This window comes from Narcine bancroftii, chromosome 5 (assembly GCF_036971445.1).
Source record: "Narcine bancroftii isolate sNarBan1 chromosome 5, sNarBan1.hap1, whole genome shotgun sequence".
In the NCBI taxonomy this organism is placed as follows: domain Eukaryota; kingdom Metazoa; phylum Chordata; class Chondrichthyes; order Torpediniformes; family Narcinidae; genus Narcine; species Narcine bancroftii.
In genome coordinates, this window is record NC_091473.1 from 84,096,921 (window position 1) to 84,120,503 (window position 23,583).

General features: G+C 39.4%; 1 protein-coding gene across 2 annotated transcripts in view; it reads right to left on the reverse strand.

The window, feature by feature from the left end:
* The window catches only part of edem3 (ER degradation enhancer, mannosidase alpha-like 3), an 88,065-nt gene that overhangs the window by 23,220 nt on the left and 41,262 nt on the right, over nucleotides 1–23,583 (reverse strand). For both annotated transcript variants that reach the window (XM_069938167.1, XM_069938168.1), the window contains 7 exons: nucleotides 21,100–21,205; nucleotides 14,949–15,046; nucleotides 12,151–12,276; nucleotides 9,188–9,271; nucleotides 6,629–6,712; nucleotides 6,351–6,475; nucleotides 301–463 (listed from right to left, as the gene is read on the reverse strand). In XM_069938167.1, coding sequence (XP_069794268.1) covers nucleotides 301–463; nucleotides 6,351–6,475; nucleotides 6,629–6,712; nucleotides 9,188–9,271; nucleotides 12,151–12,276; nucleotides 14,949–15,046; nucleotides 21,100–21,205 — 786 coding nt within the window. The remainder of the gene's footprint in view (nucleotides 1–300; nucleotides 464–6,350; nucleotides 6,476–6,628; nucleotides 6,713–9,187; nucleotides 9,272–12,150; nucleotides 12,277–14,948; nucleotides 15,047–21,099; nucleotides 21,206–23,583) is intronic.

The window sequence follows — 23,583 nt, forward strand, 5'->3', positions numbered from 1 at the left end:
ACAAAACGAGCAAGGTGCTTCTCACTTAGGACTGGACCTAGCATATAACATTTTCTTTCCATTTTGAAAATAATTCTAGAGCATCTTTTAACATTGATTTTCCATCTGAAGAGATAGAGAATCAAGTGCTTTGTTAAAGGATTTAAAATTGTGAACGAGTTATGTAAAGCAGTCATTGAATATTCAAACTTCCAATTAAGTTAAGATGAAAGCAAATTTAAAATTTATATTTTAATGGACGTTCTCTCCTGGTACACATTCCATCTCATTAGCAAAAATCCAGTTAAGAAGTTCACCTACCTCATTTTTCTTATTCTTGGTGAAGTTTGTAGAGAGCCACAGTGGTAGAAGATGAGCCTCAGTGGTAAAGATATAATCCTCAATATCAAAGAGGACATCTTCTTTCTCCGCAAAGAGAAGGAACAGATATTTGAACATTTCAGCCAAGAAAAAGGAATCCATTCTGTGTGAAAAAAGATAAATATAAACTCAAATCTAAATTAAAGTGAAATGCAACATTTTCATTAGTCTCTATCTTTGGGGTGCAGTCACTGGAAAAGCTCAATCATCTAGTCACCTGCCAATGTCTCGTGAATATCTGGTTTGTTGAGAATTACGCAGCAACACATTCTTAGATATTGAAAGATACAAATGTAAAAATCTGTCAATTTCAAAACTGAGTCAATTCATGATCAACTCAAGGGTCTGATTTTAACTTCAAGGGTTGATTTATTTGAAAATTAATTATTTAATAAATCCTTTGTAAAAGTTTATAAGCATCTCATAACATACTGACATTCTGTTAATGGAATATTACAGAACCAAGGTAATCCAGTACCCGCTTGTATTGATAAATATGATACTCATTTCTTTTCTTTGGCTTGGCTTCGCGGACAAAGATTTATGGAGGGGGTAAAAGTCCACGTCAGCTGCAGGCTCGTTTGTGGCTGACAAGTCCGATGCGGGACAGGCAGACACGGTTGCAGCGGTTGCAGGGGAAAATTGGTTGGTTGGGGTTGGGTGTTGGGTTTTTCCTCCTTTGCCTTTTGTCAGTGAAGTGGGCTCTGCGGTCTTCTTCAAAGGAGGTTGCTGCCCGCCAAACTGTGAGGCGCCAAGATGCACGGTTTGAGGCGATATCAGCCCACTGGCGGTGGTCAATGGGGCAGGCACCAAGAGATTTCTTTAGGCAGTCCTTGTACCTTTTCTTTGGTGCACCTCTGTTACGGTGGCCAGTGGAGAGCTCGCCATATAACACGATCTTGGGAAGGCGATGGTCCTCCATTCTGGAGACGTGACCCATCCAGCGCAGCTGGATCTTCAGCAGCGTGGACTCGATGCTGTCGACCTCTGCCATCTCGAGTACTTCGACGTTAGGGATGAAAGCGCTCCAATGGATATTGAGGATGGAGCGGAGACAACGCTGGTGGAAGCGTTCTAGGAGCCGTAGGTGATGCCAGTAGAGGACCCATGATTCGGAGCCGAACAAGAGTGTGGGTATGACAACGGCTCTGTATACGCTTATCTTTGTGAGGTTTTTCAGTTGGTTGTTTTTCCAGACTCTTTTGTGTAGTCTTCCAAAGGCACTATTTGCCTTGGCGAGTCTGTTGTCTCATTTACTTTACTAAAAAACTACAATAAATCAAGAGAAGGTGATGGATGTCATCTTAAAAATAATTTACAAGATGTCAAATTTTCCATCTTGAAATTGGGCAATTCCAATGATTCTTTTATTTCTACTTAAGGGGACAAATCAAAGACAAGAAACTATTTCTTGACATCTTGCGTGAATCTTTTTTTTAATATAAACTTTATTTAAAATTTTATTACATGAATAAAATAAAAATTACATTTAAAGAAATAATAAAAAATAAGATAATAAAAATTAGAATCTTTGGCTTGGCTTCGCGGACGAAGATTTATGGAGGGGGTAAAAGTCCACGTCAGCTGCAGGCTCGTTTGTGGCTGACAAGTCCGATGCGGGACAGGCAGACACGATTGCAGCGGTTGCAAGGGAAAATTGGTTGGTTGGGGTTGGGTGTTGGGTTTTTCCTCCTTTGCCTTTTGTCAGTGAGGTGGGCTCTGCGGTCTTCTTCAAAGGAGGTTGCTGCCCGCCAAACTGTGAGGCGCCAAGATGCACGGTTTGAGGCGTTATCAGCCCACTGGCGGTGGTCAATGTGGCAGGCACCAAGAGATTTCTTTAGGCAGTCCTTGTACCTTTTCTTTGGTGCACCTCTGTCACGGTGGCCAGTGGAGAGCTCGCCATATAACACGATCTTGGGAAGGCGATGGTCCTCCATTCTGGAGACGTGACCCATCCAGCGCATTAAACTACATCATTAAACTACACAAATTAACCCCCCCAATAATTATAACACAACATTAATCATCTAATTTAAAATTAGTCCAAACCTCCCCCCAAAATAAAGAGTGAAGAATTAATTAACAATATTGTAAATAAAATAGAAAAAACCCCACTTACAAAAAAAGGATAAAACTTAACAACAAAAAAAATTACTAACAAAAAAAATATCAATACTAAAATAATACCCTTAAACATATATTTAAATCAAACATAATACATGTATTTAACAAATGAAATCCATTTTAAAACTAAGTTCAAATATTAAAATCATATATCATCCACATATCTGTTATTAAAAAAAAATCATAATTAATAATACATATATACAGAATTTCCATTAATACCAAGTTTCCTTTATAATTCATCGAGAGAACAAAAACATCCCTTAGAAAAACAATCAGATAAACTTTTTATTCCCTTCCCCCCTTATATAAAAAAAAGAAAAAAAAGAAAAAAGTTCAAACTCTTATAAAATTCTCCATATTCTTCATTTATATCTTCAAAATTCTCTATCAAAATTAACTTAATTTTATTAAACTCTTCTCCCTCAATGTATTTGTACTTAATTTTCTTCTTTTTCTTCTTATCACCTTTCCCCTCATCTTCCTCTTCATCTAATTCAACATCCTCAATTTTTGACTTATTATCTTCTATGACATCATCCTCTTAATAAAAAGAAAAAATAGAAAAGCCCCCCCAAAAAAAGAGAAAAAAAAGGAGAGAAAAAAAACCTCCTATTCCCTCTCAATTACAATCAGAAAACAAAAAGAGTTTAAAAAAAATTATTTATTGAAAAAAAAATAATAATAAAAACCTTCACTTCTTAACCCAAAAATTAAAAAGAAAAAAAAAACAGGTTGGAGGTCACATCTACCTCCTCCTGTTTAAACCGCCCAAAGCGGTAACTCCCCCAAAACATTGGGTGTGAGATAACTCATAGGTAGCTGATGACTTCTGGAAACTAGTGCCCACCCAGTTCCCTCTCCCAACTCCCATTTCATTAAACTATCATCATTATTTAAACTATTTAAACTCTTCTCAAAAAAAAGATAAAAGATTTATTTTTTAAAAAAATCAACTTTACCACTTCGGTCACCATTGCTTCCATTTCTTTTAAAAATCTGGATACCACCTTACATCTCTACTCTCTTTGGAGACCTTGAAGGACTACATCGTTCCTGAAACTACATGATTGGTATAGACTGAGAAAAGTCCATAACCTCTTTAGGATTGTCAAAGAACTTTGGCTAATTTCCATCCTAAAAAATCTTCAGTACTGCAGAATACCTGAACGTTCCCTTATGTCTTTTTTTCCCACAACCGTTCTTTCACAGAATTAAATTCGTGTCGTTGAAACATTATTTCTTGACTCAAATCTTGATAGAAGAAAACAGGATTATTCTGAACCATCAAAGGAGATCTATTTTGCTGGGCATTTCTAATAGCCGTACGTAAAATTGTCTCTCTGTCACAATAGTTTAAACAACGAATCAAAACAGATCTTGGATTCTGTCCTGAAAAAGATTTTCTTCTTAAAACTCTATAAGCACGTTCCAGTATTAAACCTTCAGGGAATTTTTTATCCTGTCCTAACACTTGTGGAATCCATTCAGTAAAAAATTTTCTTGGATCTGGTCCTTCTATGCCTTCTGGCAAACCAACAATTTTCACGATGTTCCATCTAGATTGATTCTCCAAATAATCAACCTTTTTTGCTAAATTTTTATTTTGGATCTGCAATGTTTCAATTATTCTATTTTCATCTTGCAGTTGATCCTGTGCATCGACTAAACCTTGATCACACATTTCAAATCTTTCAATGGTTTCAAGATTAAAAGCTCCATTAATGACTTCCGCCATCGCATTAATCTTGGAAATAAACAGGTTCACAAAATTAGCTAAGTGACTCGATACAGAATATATCTTATCTTCAAGATCCTTAACAGACATTTCAACAGAAGTAGAAGTCCCCCCAGCAATGCCAGGAGACTGAAGATCAGGGTTATCTTTAAGCCATATCTCTTTAATCATCTTCACTGAATCGATGTCTGGAAAAACCATTGTAATTGAAGATGCATTTTGCAGCGCCACCACTACAGCAGTCAAATGACAACTCTTTAACTCTCCAGCTGGTGGCGCCCCAGCTGATTCAACTGTCAAAGCCTCAGCAACAACACCTGCAGTGGCCACTGTGCGAAACACTGGCACCCGTCCAGCCCCTTGTTCTGAAAGCTGTTGAGTGCGACCTTCAGAGAGCCTCACCGGCTTAAAACGAAGCTTCAATGCCGAACTCTGCACGTCCTCCTCTGGATCCATTCTACGTTGAGTCCTGGCTTCTTGTAAACAAGTAGGTTCAGACAATTTCGGAAAATGTAGTTTTTTAAACAGTCTGTTGATATTTTCTTTTACCTCATTCTTTTGCATATAAACCATTAGGCACTAATCCAACACCTCTTATTATTTATAAACTATTAAAAGAACTTTAACGGGCACTTAAAGACAAAACAATAAATCAGTCAGGAGACGTCTGGAAGACACGTCTGTTCCCTACGCCATCTTGCCACGCCCCCTTGCGTGAATCTTAAACACTGGCACAGAAGTGCTGTATTGAATTTCTAATATCTGCATTGTCACTTCTCTGGAATGCAAAACTCATTGGACTTTGGCTGTGGATATTTATCTATTCTTTTACATTTTTTTTCTTTTTCTGTCTCATGGCATATTGTGCTAATCTAATTATGCTGTTGTAGTTGGTGCATCTTATGTACCTGTTTGGCTGCAACAAATAATAATTTTAGTTCTTCTGCAAATTGTACTTGAGCAATGACAAACTCATCATCATAAGATAAGGTGACATCATTGTGAACGATGTATTACAATGTATTAAAAATGGGCTTTTTTTTTAAATATGAAGAAAGCTTATTAGTCAAAGTCTAAACTACAGCCTGCATCGCTGAAGGCAATATAATAAAATACATGTAGGCCTTAGTTGCTTTCTGACCTTTGACTCTCTCCTTTTGAGATTTAATCTCCAAGAGAGTAAACAAAGGAGCTGAGAAAGCTTCCTATAAGACAGAACCTCATCAAGAGCCAAGATCATATTGCATATGCAGGTATATGTATCTACATACACCCGTGTTCCATTGTGGCTGACTGGTTGCATCTCGGAATGGATATATGTCAGAATTACCCTGTATCCCTGTTGCAGTTTGTCAAATACAACATGGCAAACTCCACCAAGGCCAGCACTAGCAAGAGGTTGGCCACCGCTACCAACAAGAGGCATTATTTTCCATAGTTAGGCCGAATTTCACTTTATTGACATAATTTTTTATATTTTTAAAATTTATTTCACCCCTCTGAAGCGGGTCCAAAAACCTGCGCTCTCTCAGCGTGGCGGCGCTTTGGAGGTGAAGTTGTCAATTTTGTTATTGGGGCGACAGGGGATATCAGGCTCGCTGGCTGAACTCACCAAGGGAAGGGGAGGGGAGGAAGTGGTGGAGGGAAACGAGTGGAAATTGATCGGGCATACTGTACTCACGCACCAAACTTCAGATACATGTCTGTGGCTGCAAGCGACTGTTGTGGAACGGTTGCTGCCTGGAGAACAGGACAGCAGGTGTTTGCAAAAAGCTGCAAGTTGAACAGTGGGTGACAATCCTTGGTGGAAGAGACAGATGGGATCCAGTTGATCAACATGGGGGGAGGGCAAAAACTATCAGTCGTATGTGTGGATATACGTGGAGGATCTACGTAGATATACTTCCATACGTATGTGTGGAAGTTGCATATTCAGAGAAGCTTGGAGGCAACTATAGAGAATGGTTTGGTAACTGATTATTAATAACAGAATATTGAAAATAAAACTAATACTGATTATCAGGATGTGTTAGGTGGTATTTCCCCAGGGATCTATAATTGGATTTAGGCATTTCGAAACACCCATCAGTGAAACAGATTAAGGAACTGAAAACCAAGAGTGACTGACCTGTCTTCATGGCTTCCTGTACGAACATCTTTCATTGCTGCAAAGCCACATGGTACACGGGCATACTTATTCAGGTTCTCAATGATGGTCTTTCCCACTTCCAAGTAATATTTATCCCCTGTAGCCTGTTTGTGTCAATAATAATCATTAACACTTAAAATCACAAAACTTTTACATCAGCCACTAGCCCAGAATTCTTGATATTTTTTCAAATATCATTTAACTTGAGCACATTTGTATTGCATGTAATAAAACTACATAGAAAATCAGAAATTTACCTTATATAGAAAATAGGTACTTTCAGCAAATTCAGGTCGGAGAGGATGTTGGGCCCAGTGAACCCGAAAATCAGTTGTAAAAGCCTAAAAAAAAGCATGATCAAATATTTCAACTGAGAAAAAGGAAATGTATATTACAGAACAATGCAATGATCAACAAAAGACAGAGAAAATGATAGAACCCATTACTGAAGAAGTCATAACAGGGTACATAAAAGTTATATGACTGGGTCGAGACTTACAGAAGGGAAGCCATGTTTGACACAATGAGCGGAACAGCCAAAGGGAAACAAATTGATGTCACACATTCGTACTTTCAAAAGTTTTCACAAAATACCATGCAAGATGATATTAAACAAAAGTAAAAAAAACAATTTTGAGATGAGATAAAGGCATGGATTGAGTGCAACAGAAAACAGTGTCGAATTTCAAAGTCAGGAGGCTGTGACAAGTGAGGTGCCACATTGCTTGCTGCTGGGGGCAAAGCAGTTTACAATTTCTAACAAGGATTTGTATGTAGAGTTCGTGCATCACAGAAAGTCTGATGATATAAAGCTCAATGGTACTGTGGAGTGCAAGGAGAATGAAGACAGCTTCAGGGGGACACCAGCACGTTAAGTGATTGTACAAGGACATAGCAGATAGAAAACCATGTGGAAAAATAAAAGGTCATATCCATCCCTTGCCCGCGTCGTGCTGCCGTCTCTCACCCCCGCGTGTCGCGCTGCCATTTCTCCCATCCCCCCTCGCCTGCCCAAGTCACACTGCCATTTCTCGCCTCACCCTGCACACCTGAGTCAAGCGGCTGTCTCACCCCCCCCCCACCCCCCCATCTGCCTGAGTCGCACTGCCGTCTCTTCCCCCATGTCTCCTGCCCAAGTCGCACTGTCATCTCTCTCTCCTCTCCCACCCCTGTACCAGCACTAAGGGATCAGCACCCTTCTTCGTTCCCCTGCGCTGGTGCTGGCACAGCAGTTTCAGCTGCATAGGGGATTATGGGTAGCAATGACAGCCATTGAGCCGCCGCTGGGCCGACCGAAAGTGCTGTGACACTGGATGAGTGTCATTATATGGCGATTTGGAGGGACTTCTAGAGGAATGACAAAAGATATGCCAACATGAGTTGAGCGAGGGTCATGCTCAATGAGTAGGGTACTTATGATACCACTAATTAGTGATGTGGAATGCAACGGGATACATGGGAGTTGAGTGAGGGTCATGTTTGGCACCAAACTACATCTTTGATGTGGAGATCTCATCTACCAAAAAAAATGCCGGTTTTCGGAATCACAGATAAAAGATTAGGCACTTGTGTCAATACTGTAGAGTAAATGTCAAGATCACACAAAATCAGAATGTCTTGATAATAATGATAGAACAGAGAAACAATCCCTTCAGCCCTTCTAGTCTGTGTCAAACAATTATTCTGCCCCCATTCCATATGCCTCCATACCCCTTGCATCCATTTACCTGTTGAGATTTTTTCTTGAATGTTTAAAACTGAGCCCACATTCACCACTTCAGCAGGAAGCTCATCCACATTACCAGTATTCCATGTGAAGAAATTCCTCCCAATGTGCCCCTTAAACTTTTCCCCTCGAGATGGTATGAGAATTGAACAACCTTATTTCCTGTTGAAGATTGCAATGTTTGGGGATTTAAGAGGAGAAAGATATAAAGGGTGTACTGATGTTGTTACTGGTGTAAAAATCTAGAGGGCTGGTCAATAATTCAGAGATTTCCAATTCAAATCTTCCCACAGCAAGATGAGTGTTTGAATTCAGTAATCAAATAAAGTAGTTTATTAATATGATTTACCATTAATTTAAAAAAACTCTCGTTAGACAATAAGTACAAACACTGCTGCAGTTCTGGAGACAACTCACTACCAATGCCAGGAAACAATGGATGTCATGTCCATTTCCTCAGAATGAACTTAAAACAAATACACATCGATCATGGTATTAATCAACTAGGCAGTGGCAAAATGATTGTGAAGATGTAAACTGGAGAGTAGAAATTTAAAAAAAAACACCTGTAGAATGGACAACTCTTGGGGAGGAGACAGGGGACAATTTTCAGAATATTCCAAAGCATTTTATTTTGAATAAATTACTTTGCGCTTGTTTTGTTTGTGCTGCACAATCCAATGAACAACCAAGCAGATGACCAGTTGATTTTCATTAGAAAATGCTCGGTAAAGTTGAAATCTTAGTTAAGAGTGCAGTTAAAAAGACATTACTGCAGCAGTTCCATCTGTGCTAACTAATTGACTGCAACGACTTTCAACATCTATCAGCAAAGAGCAAAAAGACCACAAAAACCAAGGTATAAATATGGTAAGAGAAACGTTTTAAAGTTGAAAATATTTGGGCCATCTGTAGAAATATGGCTGGCAGAAAACATCTATAAATTACAAATGAATAAAAATCACATGTCAAAACCAAACCAGTCATGCACTCCAAGCCTCATCTATTAATAAGCAATATCAATGTAACTTTTCTTAATAATAATTAAAATTAAGTCAAACAAATTAAAATGCTTGAAAAATCCTGCTACCTCTGGAAGGAAGTTGTGCTTTTTCGTGACTTGATACAACATCTCATGAGTTTCAATAGCTGGACGTATATCTCCTTTTAAAACCTGAAAAATAAGAAAATCAGATGCCATTTTATAAAACAGACAATTTGAATCTGAACATTTATTCTGAGCACAGTAACATTTTGAACATACATAATAAAAAGACAGCCAGTCCAAAAATATTGAGAAGCTAGGTCAACATTTCACCTGCAAATTAAGATATGAACCTTTTGGTTGCCTTTTCATGACTGGCTGATCAGGGTAATATTTGAATTTTCAGTTTGTTTCATGTTTCCATTCTGTTCATGTTTTCTTTTTATGCATTTAATAAAACTGAATTCAAGATTACATTATTTTAAAATTCTCTCATATGAAAATAATAAATTGTGAATAATTGGCCAACTAGGATGCATGTTACAGAAAATTACATTTCATCGACACAATGAAGCAGGAATAAAGAAGAAAAAAGTGCCAAGTTTGGGTATAGTTTATTTCTCTTTCCATGATATCAAATGCAATCTTGTTGCCATATAGCCTCTGAGGATACAAGATACACCTAACAATACTTTATATGTGTAAAATAATCACATATAAATATTAAGTAATAGAAGCCAATTATGATATTTGACAGCATTCAACACCCACTTTTTTATCCCCAAAAATTGGCTCAAAAATACCGCCCCCCCCCCCCCCCCCCACCCCGCCAGGTCTTGTATGCAAACTTGAAATTCAGCAGATAGCAAACTACTCACCCAGCTTCAAGAACCCCGTGGAGGTGCTGCGGCTGTCCGGGAAGCGGGCTCGAAGCTTCACAGGCCATGTTCTCTCAGGTGGCTCATGCTTCCCGGAGCAACTGTCCCCGCTCACTTCCCCCAGGCAGAAGGGAGACCATGGCAGCCCCCGCCACCAGCACAAGACTGTGCTTTTTGGAGTTGCAATGCCGCTCACATTCCCGCACCCCCCATGAGAAGGCCGACCATAGCGCCCCTGCCAGCAGTGCAAAACTATGCTTTCCAGAGCCACAGCCATCACACTTCCCCGGTGAGAAGTCCGACCACAGTAGCCCCGCCAGCAGTGCAAGAGGTGGAAAAGGAACTAGTTTGCCAACTTACTTGTAAATCCAAAAAAAAAGTCAATATTCCCTGCTGAAATGAAGAGAGGGTGTCTTATATGTGTGTGGGTCTTATATGCTGTCAAATATGGTAGTCAATTTATGCTATATGGTTGAAAATTAAGCTCCGAGGGCAATAACAAAACCTCAGAGGTCAAATGATGATCCTAGACAACAATCAGATCTTGTGCTGATAAAAATAGATTTGATTTGAATCAATTATAATTGGACACTACAAATACATGCCCAGCTCTGCATCACATTTGCATTTCGTAATACCTTATACAAAGTGCAGCGTTTGGATTGCCTGAGCGTCACATTTAAATGCAATTGAAGACACTTTCAGAACTCAAGCTTCAAAACAACATCAAGATACCTGTAAAGCTAACAAGAAACTAATGAAAATATAATGACTTTCTCAAAAATGCCACAAAATTAAGATTAATTGCAATATCTAATGTTCAACTATACAAGATAGTGAGAACATATGGAGTACTGCGTGCATTTTTTGGTAACCCAGTTATTGGAAAGCTGCAAGTTGGAAAGGGTTCAGTAAAGATGCACAGGTATGTTACCAGGACTGGCAGGATCAAGTTAGGAGAGGCTGGCTCTTTCCTCCATGGAGCAAAGGAGGCTAGGAGGGGAGGGGAGCTTGTAGAGGTAATATAAAAACAAGAGATGCAAAGAGAAGATAAACAGTCCTTTCCAAGGGCATGGCATGGAAGGATTTTAAAAAAATCTGGAGCTTTTTAACAAAATATACAGAAGGTGGTCAGTATGTTGACTGAGCTGCCAGAGAAGGTGTTAGATGCAAGAGTTATAGCAACATTTAAAAGACATGTAGACAGCTACATAGAGAACAAAGGTTTAGCAGGAGATGGGAAGAATCTAGGCAAATTGAACCATCTTTGGTAGGCAACATAATTGGTAAGGACAAGTTGGTCCAAAGGGCCTCTATTTGATCTGTAAATCTTTATGACCAACTTACTTCATCTCCTTACAGAAAGCATATTGCTTGACCAACAACTAAAACCAATTCATTCTAAGCAGCCGTCCTTTTTCCTCATCTATATTTAATATCAGTAAATGTGAAGCCTTTTTTTAAAATTTCAAAGAACACTTCCATCCTAATGTTACATTTTCTCTACATATTAACAAGCAGCTGATTCCATTCACGTACAATTGGTAAGATCAGCGACAGTCTATTTTTACAGTCAAAAACATTTGACAACAAGGTCAGAATTTTTTTTTCTTTCTATTTGGCTTTGCATTTTAAAAAATCTCCAGGTATGAGCAATGTACTGAACAGTTGACCTCCTTCCAGCTCTGCCAATGTTGGCCTCACATCAATTGTCATTTCAGTCGCCTCCTAGCATGGGGAAACAGCTGATCTGTAGTGATCAATTCAGAACACTCATAATAGAGACCATTTATAGTGGATGCTACAAAGTATTGTCATTGTCAATAACTCATAACAAGTAATAGAAAAACAGAGTAGTTGAGGCAGCATCTAAGTAAATGAGTTAATGTTTCAAGTCTGACAAAAAGGTCTTCCACCTGATATTTAACTCCAGTTCCCTTTCAACAGATTCTACTTAACCTGCTGAGTGTTTTTAGCATTATCAGATAAAGAATTCCCGCACCTGATTTTATCCGAGGATTTATGGGATTATCTTTCTGAAATAGGGAGGCCTAGGTGTTGAGCTATGTTTTTCTCCTCAAAATAAACCTAAGAAAATGCAATCATTGTCCATAATGGCATTTGTAAATTGAGTAAATTTACTGAGTTGGAGTTTCAAAGAAACTGGATTACAAATAAGGGGTAGTTTACCTGCAGGCCTGGGAAAAAGGCCAGCAAGGCATCCATCCAGGTACGTGCATTCAACAGTGGCTTATGTATATGGACATCCAGCAGGAGGGGGGGCTGGCTTATGTATTTCATGATGGCTGCATAGTGCTAAAAGATAAAAGAACAGACAACAGCATTACCATTTCCACTCAGATTTATTAATCTAATCAACATTCATTTAAAATATTTTGCCATTTTGTTCCTAAAAACAGAAATTGAAACATTTAAGAAATAAATGAAATAACCATTATGTTGAACATTGTATTACATTCTGCAGAAAATGTCAGTTTGATCCTAAAAATGTTTGGTGAACAAATGCTGTGGCAACCACCTCTGCCCAATCAAGACTTGAAGCCGTCATTAAAGATGAAATAGTGAAACTTTTGGAACGTAAGGGATCAATCAGGCAGCTGCAGCATGGTTTTAGAAAGGGAAGATCTTGTTTGACAAACTTGTTAGGATTCTTTGAGGATATAATGGGTGCGGTGGATAGAGGGGAACAGGTTGATGTTGTATATTTGGATTTCCAGAAAGCGTTTGATAAGGTGCCACACAAGAGACTTCTCAGTAAGTTACAGGAAAGTGGAGTCCGGGGAAGTCTATTGGCCTGGATTGAAAATTGGTTGTCTGACAGGAGGCAGAGAGTCGGGATAAATGGGAGTTTTTCAGGTTGGCAGAGAGTGGTAAGTGGGGTGCCGCAGGGGGGTCAGTGCTAGGCCCACAACTGTTCATCATTTACATTGATGACTTGGAAGAGGGGACAAAATGTGGTGTAGCCAAGTTTGCGGATGACACCAAATTGAGTGGAAGAGCAAATTGTAATGAGGATGTGGAGAGTCTGCAGAGGGATATAGTTAAGCTGGATGAGTGGGCAAAGGTCTGGTAGATGGAGTACAATGTTAGTAAGTGTGAGGTTATCCACTTTGGCAAGAAAAATAAAAGAGCTGAATATTATTTAAAGGGTGAAAAACTACAGCATGCTGTTGTGCAGAGGGACTTGAGAGGGCTTGTGCATGAATCGCAAAAAGTTAGGTTGCAGGTGTAGCAGGTTATTAAGAAGGCAAATGGAATGTTGGCCTTCATCGCTAGAGGATTGAATTCAGGAATAGGGAGGTAATGTTGCAACTGTATAAGGTACTGGTGAGACCGCACCTGGAGTACTGTGTCCATATTTGAGGAAGGATATACTTACTGGCTTTGGAGATGGTCCAGAGGAGGTTTACTAGGTTGATCCCTGGGATGAAGGGGTTGACTTATGATGAAAGATTAAATCGTCTAGGATTGTATTCGCTTGAGTTCAGAAGAATGAGAGGAGATCTTATAGAAACATATAGGATTATGAAGGGTATGGATAGGATAGATGTAGGAAGGTTTTTTGAGCTGGCCGGGGAAACTAAAACGAGAGGACACAGTCTCAAGATTCAGGGGAGTAGATTTAGGACAGAGATGAGGAAAAATAGTTTTTCCCAGAGAGTAGTGAATGTTTGGAATTCTCTAACCAGGGAAGTGGTTGAGGCTGCCTCATTAAACATATTTAAAACTCGGTTAGATAAATTTTTACATGATAGAGGAATTAGGGGATATGGGGAGAAGGCAGGTAGGTGAAGTTAGGTTATAAATTAGATCAGCCATGATCCGTATTGAATGGCGGAGCAGGCTCGATGGGCCATTTTTGGCCTACTCCTGTTCCTACTTCCTATGTTCCTATGTAAGACAGATATCCACAATTAAAATAGCAGTTGATGGCAACAAATGGTATTTTCAAGAGAGAACTCAGTTTTTGTTATAGCATACAATTTTCCTGATTGTGCACAATGAAAGGTGGAAGATCAGCCAAACATTAAGATTATATCCAAAAATGTTACCCTTCAGACAAGAAGGGATAAATGTAGATACTTTGCTATATTCTGCTTTAAAATTAGAAGAGATTGTATGATGGGGGCATGTAACACTGCAGGCAGATGTTAGTTGTACAAATAAAACACAAGGACTGGCTGAGACCTCAAAAGTGGCTTCTCCAATGATGGCAGTTGGGTCTCCCCTTTACAGCTAGTCATGCAACTGCACCAGGTACACATCAGTTATCTACAACGGCATCTAGTCTTACAAGGGAAAGGGAAATAAGTGATGTGTTGATTAGCCATTCACAAATGCCATTCACGATAGCTGCGAGATGCAAAGTTGAAGCTTACACCAATGCTCTTGTGGGGACAAGGTAGCACCTGAATGTTCCAACTGATAAATTAAGTGAACTGAGAATGGGGAATTACATGGATCTGAAGCTGGTGATACAATTCATGAGAAATGGCATCTAAAGCTGAACACCCCTTTAATTGCTAGTTTGCTTTAAGCACCATGGTTCACAAAAACAGCTAAACAGTTTTTGAGACCTATGACGAAATCTACAAATTTAGTTGTCACAATCGGAACTGCTTAAAACCAACGACCGTGACCAGATTTTTCAGGGCTGGCAAATTCACTCAGTCACTGGCAAAAATAGATTCTGACCAGACTTATGCCTTCATGAATTTGGTTTGCCTCCAGAGAAAATGATTGTGCACGTCAGAGTAATAATATCCTTGAACTTACCTCCTGTTTCAATTAATTTAGTTACTTTTATGTCAATGGTAGTATGCAATCAGAATGAGTGAGACGAATTTAAATCTTATGAACTAATTTTAGTCTATCATGCTTAAAACATTTCTTTTGAGTGAACATTATTAAAATAAGAATTTACATTTGGGAACACAAGGATCTACCAAGGAAGAAGCAAAACTTACAGTGTTGAATCTTTGCAAATAACCATCATCACCAAGCAGAATGTACGCTTTGAAGAGGTACTCATAATAAGAATCAATCCCAGCTCCAACTCCACTATCTGGATGAAAAAAGAAAATCAGTAAGTAAAAAAGAAAACTGACCTGGATAAAAAGAAATACGTCAATCTAAAAGGAGCAGGACATTCCAGCAAAATATTTGAAACTGGTATGGTCTCAATATCAAAGGGCATGAAAGAACTTTACAAAAAATTTTCACAATGCTCAATTAGTCAAACAATGAAAAAGAGAGATCAAAGCATTGAAAAAGGTCAAATTTTCAATTAAATTTTCTTTAATCAGAAAAATGATAATCTCTATCAAGAGGGGAAACACAGAACAGTTTGCTAGAAATTATTGGTCACAAAGTATCAGGAAATTAGAATTTACAGTATTAGAGTCATAATTATTGTTTACGGTTGAATAAGTCAATCCTATCATTAATTAAAGTCTCTTTTTGCACAAATTCACTTTGTAAACTTGGATTGCTTTCTTTGAAGGGTAAGTTGATAGAAGTAAATAAAATGAGAAACAAAAATAGGGTAGGTAGTTAGAAGAATTTGGACGCATGAACATACAGGGAAATAGAGGGACAAGGACCCTTTGCTGGAAGATGTCGCATCATGGTTGGCAAAGACATGGTAGGTTGAAGGACCTGTTTCTGTGCTGTGCTTGTCCAATTTCGATGCAAGAATATTTTCCCCACCTGCCCGCTACAAATAATTGAAAGCTCATAGAAAAGTTTCTTTCGAAATGGAAAATACTAACCAGTTCTAAAAAAAACCTATAATGTCATAATTTTCCCTCGCAACAGGATGAAGGAAGTGGACTACTATGACTGATCAGATTTTTACAGGACTCTATTTGCAGTCAAATTGGTCATGAAGATTTTTAATATTATGCTCTATTTCACTTACAACATCCAAAGAAATATGCATGTAGAAGTTCAGAGAGAATGAAATTTTATGTGAGGTGGTAAGGGTCCTCAACAATTTTGATGCCTTCTTCAGACAAGGATCCCAGTAGATTACACCGATTTGGGGGGGGGGGATGGCGTGGGGTGAGAGAACCTTCCGTTATCCTCTCTGCCACTCTAATGGTCATTTGGATTGACCTCTGATCAAATGCTCTACAGCAGTGTTTTTCCAACTTTTTCTTTCCACTCACATACCACTTTAAGTAATCCCTATGCCACAGGTGCTCTATGATTAGTAAGGGGTTACTTTAGTAAGGGGTTACTTAAGGTGGTACATGAGAAGGAAGGTTGAGAACCACTGCTCTAGACCCAATTGTTATTGAAATATTTTGCTTGAGAAAAATGGTCATTGGTCCAATTCCCTTGGAGTTATGAAACCGTACACATTAAGAGTTCATTTGGTATGATTAAAACAGTGGTTTTAAAACTTTTTCCTTTTCATTCACATACCACCTTAAGTAATCCCTTACTAATCACAGAGCACCTATGGATAGGGATTAGTTAAGGTGGTATGTGAGTGGAAAGAAAAAGCTTGAAAACCACTGCTTTACAGCAATTGTGCCACATTATGATGTAGCCAGCCATGATGCTCCTGTTGGAGCTCCTGTAGAAAACTGACACCTCTATTATTATAAAGTGCAGACACTGTGCTTTCCTGATGTTGCATGTCCAGTATATGTCACTTTTTAAGTGGACTCCAAGGAACTTGGCGCTCTCTACTCTCTCCACTACAGAGCTATTAATGTGTAGTGGAGGGTGGTCATCCCTGGTCCTGCTGAAGTTCACTTGTCCATACAGAGACTCTGATTATTATTCTCACACCTTTTCACAACATTTCCACCTCTTCTCTATAGTATGACTCATCATTGTTGCTGAAAAGGCCAACTACTGTCGTGTAACCTGCTAGGTTTGTGGCTGCAGAAATGGGTCAGGAGCCTGAACAAGAGCGAGTGGAGCACACTTCCCTGATGTGTGCTAGTGGTCAGCGTGTTGGTGCTCGCCGTTCTGCTACTGACCAATACTGTGGTCTGTTAGGAAGACCAGAATCCAACTGGAGAGGCATGTTAAATCCCAGTGAGGACAGCTTCTACACCATCTTCAGGGGGATGAATGTATTAAATGCAGAGCTGAAGTCAATGAACAGCCTGGCGGATGTGGCATGTCAGAATGGAGCGGATGGACAAGGCCAAAGCATCACCTGTAGGCCAAATGAAACGAGTCCAGTGTCTCTGGAAGGATCGCTTTGATGCATTCAATCATCAGACACTCAAGGTATTTCACTGCCACTGGGCAGTAGTCATCAAGGCATATTATTGTTGCTCCCTTTCGTATCGAGATGATGGTGGCTGTCATGAAGCCCATGGGGATGAAGGACTGCTGCAGTGACGTGCTAAAGATGTCCATAACAACCTCCATCAGTTGGTCTGTACAGCCCTTCAGTACCCAACCAGGCAGGTTGTCTGGTCCCACCGCCTTGGGTGCGTCACCTTGGATCATGATCTTTTCACCTCAGCCACAGCTGTGCGGGGTGTTCGTTCATCAGGAGGACTTAAAGTTTTCTTCCGTGTCAGCCTGTTCTTCTCGTAAAACTGTCCAGAGATGATGTTCAGTCTGTCCAGAAGGAAGGAGTCATTGTCTTTGACACTCAAGGTTGTCTTGTGGTCTGTAATAGTTTGATCCCTTGTCAAATGCACCTCATGTTGCCAGCATCACACAGCTGTTTATGGATCTTATGTGCCTTTCAAATTGCACAGAAGAGCTCAGCCCTAGCCGATTTTCATGCCATCCTGACTTCTGTCCTGAAGGCAGCAAGTGCCCACATCTCTGCATCCAACAATGGTTTCTGGTTAGCCTGGTTTTCAGACTCAAGTTTAAACTAAAATAGTTTGGACTTGAATACACATGCACACACACACATTTACACTATTACATTCACACATAATGGAGTTTAGAGCAGTAGTTTTCAAACTGACCCCCTAAACTCACATTTCACCTTACATATTCCCTATGCCATAGGTGTTCTGTGATTAATAAGGGATTGCTTAAGGTGGTATGTGAGTGGGAAAAAGGTTGAGAACCACTGATCGAGACCCAATTGTTACTGAAATATTTTGCTTGAGAAAAATGGTCATTGGTCCATTTCCTTTGGAGTTAAGAAAAGGTGCACATAATGAGTCAATTAGGTACAATTAAAACAGTGGTTTTCAAACTTTTTCCTTCCACTCACATTCCACTTTAAGCAATCCCCTTATTAATCACAGAGCACTTTTGGCATAGGGATTGCTTAAAGTGAAATCCAAGTTTGGAGGGACGGTTTGAAAACCACTGGATTCGAGTGAAGTGAGAACTCTTAATCACAAAGTTTAATAATAAACTATTATTTTGAATTTACTACTGTCTGTCAAATCTTCCATTGCTATTCCTGTGTTAGTACTAATGGGGGTTAGTTAGTTCGTAACACTGAAGTGCAATTTATCGATAGTTCACATTTCAATCATGAAGTGCGATAATGAGCAAAATGAATGTGGTGAATAGGGATCAGGCAAGACAACTGCTTTGTCTGGATAATATTGAACTTCAAGTATTTTCGAACATGGAGTTGTCCAGGCAGGTGGAGAATAGTCTATCATGTTCCTGGCCTCTGTGAGATGTGTCAAAAGACAAGTCACTCATTGTGGAATATCTAATTTTGACTTGGTCTTTTAGGCACAGTTGGCATGTCCAGTCAGTGATGATCCCTAGAATGTTAATAGTGAGATATTCTAGATTCTATGGCATCACCATCTCCAATGTGGATGGTTGGACTTGCTCGGTTGGAAATGATTGTCGCTGGGCATTGCTGTGACACGCATTGTTATTTGTCACATCTGTTCATGGCTAAAGGCTTGCTGTCATTTGTGGCAACAAATTTCACAGAATACTCCACCTCATCTCTGTTCTAAGACGATGTTCTTTGAATCTAAGGCTGTGCCTTTTGATCCTAGAGACTCTCCCACTATTTAAAAAATTCTCCACATTCACTCTACCCAGATCTTTTGATATTCAGTAGATTTCAGTGAGATCACCTATATCCTTCTAAACTCCAATGAGGACAGGCTCAGAGCCATCAAATGCTCCTCATACGTTCATCCTCAAATTCCCAGAACCATTCATGTAAACCTCCTCTGGACCCTCTCTGGGACAGAGGTAGAAAGGGTTAGAATTTTCAAATTCCCATGAATAATATTTTAAAAGACTTTTCCTGAAGCCAGAACATCAAAGGGAATAGTGAAAAAGACACGCTAAATTTTCAAAGGGGTCAGAGAAGATGCGTAATATCGTGACTTACTCTGTCAAACTTCAGCAGGTGTACTGTGAAAAATATACTGACTTGTTGCATCACAATCTCATTTGCAAATTTGATGGCCCAGCAACGTACAAGGCTCTAGAAGGTAGCCAGGCCCATCACAGGCTCCAGTCTGTCATCCATTGAATGCATCTTTATGAGGTATTCCTTCAATAAGGCAGCAAACATCATAAATAGACCCCCATCACCTTGGTCACAATCTCTTCTCTCTGCTACCTTTGGGCAGGAGGTACAAACTCCTGAAAAACAGCACCTCTAAGTTCAAGAACAGTTTCTTTCCAACACCTATCAGGATCTTGAACCTCCATTATTCATTATTCAGGAACTGCTTCAACACACAAAAGGAAAAAAAAAAAATCACATTTTTTTTGCACAGGGATAACTACAAAAAGCTTATAAATATTTGCATTAATTACCTCTATAATTAAAGTGCACTCTTTCAGTTGTGTTTTTTTTAATGAAGCACCTGTCACCTGCAGCAAGTAGAATTTTGGTGCATTTGTATACTATATGTGACAACTCATTACCACATGGAGCCCAAACATGGCCTGACCTACACCCTGCAAAGCATTACATCCTTCATTTTATATTCTAGTCCTATCAAAAGGAATTAGAACATTGCACGTGTCCTCCTTACTACCAACTCATCCACAAGTTAACCTTCATAAGTCCCTTTGGACTTCCACTTTCTAAAATCTCTTTCCATTAAAATGTCTCCACCTTTATTCCTTCTGCCAAAGTGCATGACCATACATTCACTTCTATCTGCTACTTCTCTGCCCATTCTCCCAAACTGTCTAAGTTTCTATGCAGACTCCCTGCTTCCTCATTACTATTCACCCCTCCATCTACCTTTGTATCATCCACAAACTTGGCCAGAAGTCCTCAATTCCACCATCAAAATCATCAACGTACAACATGAAAAGTAGCAGACCCGACACTGACCCTGTGGAACATTACTTGTTCCTGGCAGCCAGCCAAAAAAAGCCCCCTTTATTCTTATTCTTTGCCTTCTGCCAGAGCCAATTCTATCCATGCATGTTACATGATATCAATCATTATACAACCAGTAGCAAACATGTCTAACTTTATGGGAGAAGGTGGTCACTAAAGTTTTGAAGATTGTTGTGACCATGATTGTGCTTTGAAAAGCTCTGCAACAATGTCACTGGTTTGAGATGATTGACCTTCAATATCCAAAATCATCATCTGTGCAAGACCCGATTCCAAACATCAGGATGTTTCACCCATGTTCACTGACATCAAGGTCACCCTCACTCAAACACTGTCCTGATATCAAGGCAGTCCATCTCATCTCCCCTCTGGACATCTACTCTTTGGTCCATGATTGGACCAAGGCTATAATGAGTTCTGAAGCCAAGTGGCCCTGGCAAAACACAAAATGGTCACTACTGAGAAAGGGCCACTTGGGCAGCATCTTGTACCTCTCTGCTGATAATTGAAAGTGGACGGACTGAGTGGTAATTATAGTTTTTGTGAACAAAGACAGTTTTCAATATTGTCATGTACATGGGATCTTTGTACTTGCTCTGGAAATAGTTTCACTAGAGGCTTGATCTGGAATGAAGCTGTTTACTACCAAAGATGAGGTATCTGGTCTCAAAGCCTTTGCAGGATCCTCTGCAGTGATCCATTTTTTGACATTATGAGAGGTGAATTGAATTGGCTGAAGACTGGCTTTGGTTATGGGTGGGGATCTCAGAAGGAAATTGTAACACATTTGATTGTAACAGATGGAGATCAGAGAGAAACAGTGAAAAAATTCATCTCACCTCTGCGGACCCAGTCTCCTGTATGGATGTTGATAGTTGTTCCCACCAAATTGCTGTTGCGCTGCCTTCTTTCCCATAAAAAGTCCAAAGCCTTTCGAGCATGTTTCTGTACAAAAGTTTATTACACAAAAGAGTTAAAGTAAGTCACTGAAGATTACAGACAAGTACCACCAAATATCCAAACTGAAAGTATATACAATAAATCTTCAACAACCACACCAACAGAATACAGATAAATTACACGATAATTCTTGAAAAGCACAGAAATTATTTGATACCAATAGAAACCAAACATGATGTTGCATGCTATAAATGCCAAAATAAATAGCTGTTTCATACAGTCATATTATAAAGAGCACCATTGTGAAAGAGCTTATGAAAGAGATTTATCTGCCGACCATGTGGACAGCAAAATTGAAAAACTGCCTTCAAATTTTAGCCTCTTATTTACTGGTCTCTCAACTAAATAGCTCAGGATTTGCATGAAAATTCTGCACTGGTAGGGTAGCCCCCTTAGTTGCACTCTAATACATTTGCCAACCGAAGTGTGAGTATGCCTCAATGTACTTTTCCACGATACTTGATCCCTCAGACAGGGATAATTTGCACACTGTCTTATCTACTAAATTGACCCCAAAATATTTTGGAATGTGGCAAGAATTCAGGTTTTCCTAATCCTGTTAAAGAATAAACACAAAAAAATACAAGGAATAAAATCAGTTAAATTAACTTGCAATTGAGTAGCATTTAAAAAGTAACAAAATCTCTTGGTATCATTCAGCCCAAAGAGGAGTGCTGCATTCAATTTGGACAGAAAACAGGAATAGGTCATTCTGAATGAGTATCTTATGAGACCAGCGGCAACATTTAATAAAACATCATTGCTGAATTTCTCATCGAACATCATTTTCCGGTCCTATCCCATATCCCCTGGTTCCCATAATTTTGAGGAATCTATCAAGATGTGCTCGTAATTAAGTTAATATCTAAACCTCTTCAGTCATCCAAGTAAGAAAATACAATAGTCAATCAGGCAAAGAATTCCATCCTCATTTCACAGCTACTTCTTGTTCTTAGTCTCTGGACCATCTATCTAAATTCCTCACCTTGCACCAATTACCTCCCAACATCTATACGATGATGTATTTTATATCTCAATGAGTTCACCTCTCCTTTGTTTATACAAAAGAGAATAGAGACCTAGCCAACTCAATCTCACCTCATGCAAGTGACCCAAAAATCAAAAATCTGAATAATTTTGAAAATGAAATAACAGAAAATACTGGAAACACTCAGCAGGTGAATCAAAATTTGAAGGAGAGACAGTTAACTTCATCAGAAATGTTATTTCTCCCTTTTCACAGACATGTTTCTGTTGGGTATAAGCCCGCCCTCTGCAGAACATCATGACGCCCAAGTCATGATGTCACCCTGTGTGTCAGTAACCATGTTAGTCTATTAGAAGTAAAGGATTAGAAAGCATCATGTCTCCTAGTCTTAATTATGAGTGCATACAAAACAGTTTCTAACATTTTTCCCAGGAACCAGCATAACATTTTTCTCTGCATTCCCTTTATTGGAATTTTATATTTATTTACATGAAGATACCAAAATTGCATACAATCTCTCAACCATGCCCTATATAATTGCAGTTGGAAATCTTTACCCTCCACTTCTTATCTGGCAAACTGGAGTTGGTTGGGGGGGGGGGAGGGGGAGTGAGAGCAGAGTGAGGGCGGGTGAGGCACAGAGAGGTGTAGAAGCAGAGCAGCCATCATGTGACTGGGTCTGAGTTAGAGTGGGGAGCAGAAGCTTTGGCTCAAGAGGCTTCAGTCACAAGAGGCTGAGGTGGTGGTGCAGGAGTTGAAGCAAGACACCCCTATTGAGGGACAAAAGGATTTGGCAAGAAGGCACAGGTAAGGACTGGTTTTCTTTTTCTAATTTTTTTTCTCTCTCTTTTATAGACAGTGGGAATGGCAGCCAGGGCATGGACATACTCCTCTTGCCGAATGTAGATAGTCAGGGAAGCAAACACCATTCCTGGCGACTTAATCTGTGAGGAGGTTAAACAGATTAGAATTTTATTCCCTGGAACGTAGAAGAATGAGGGGAGATTTGATAGAGGCATTTAAAATAATGAGGGGTATAGACAGAGTAAATGTAGGTGGGCTTTTTCCACTGAGGGTAGGTAAGATACAAACCAAAGGACATGGGTTAACGGTGAAAAGGGAAAAATTCAGGGGGATCATTAGGGAGAACTTCATACAGAGTGGTGGGAGTGTTGGACAAGTGGCCAGCTGAAATGGTGAATGAGGGCTCAATTTAACATTTATGAAGAATTTAGACAGGTAGATAGAAAAGAGAGGTATAGAGGGCTATGGATTGGGTGCAGGTCAGTGGGACTAGGCAGAATAATACAATGGCAAAGACTAGAAGTGCTGAAGGGCTTGTTTTTGTGCTGTAATGTTCTATGTTCCAAGTGCA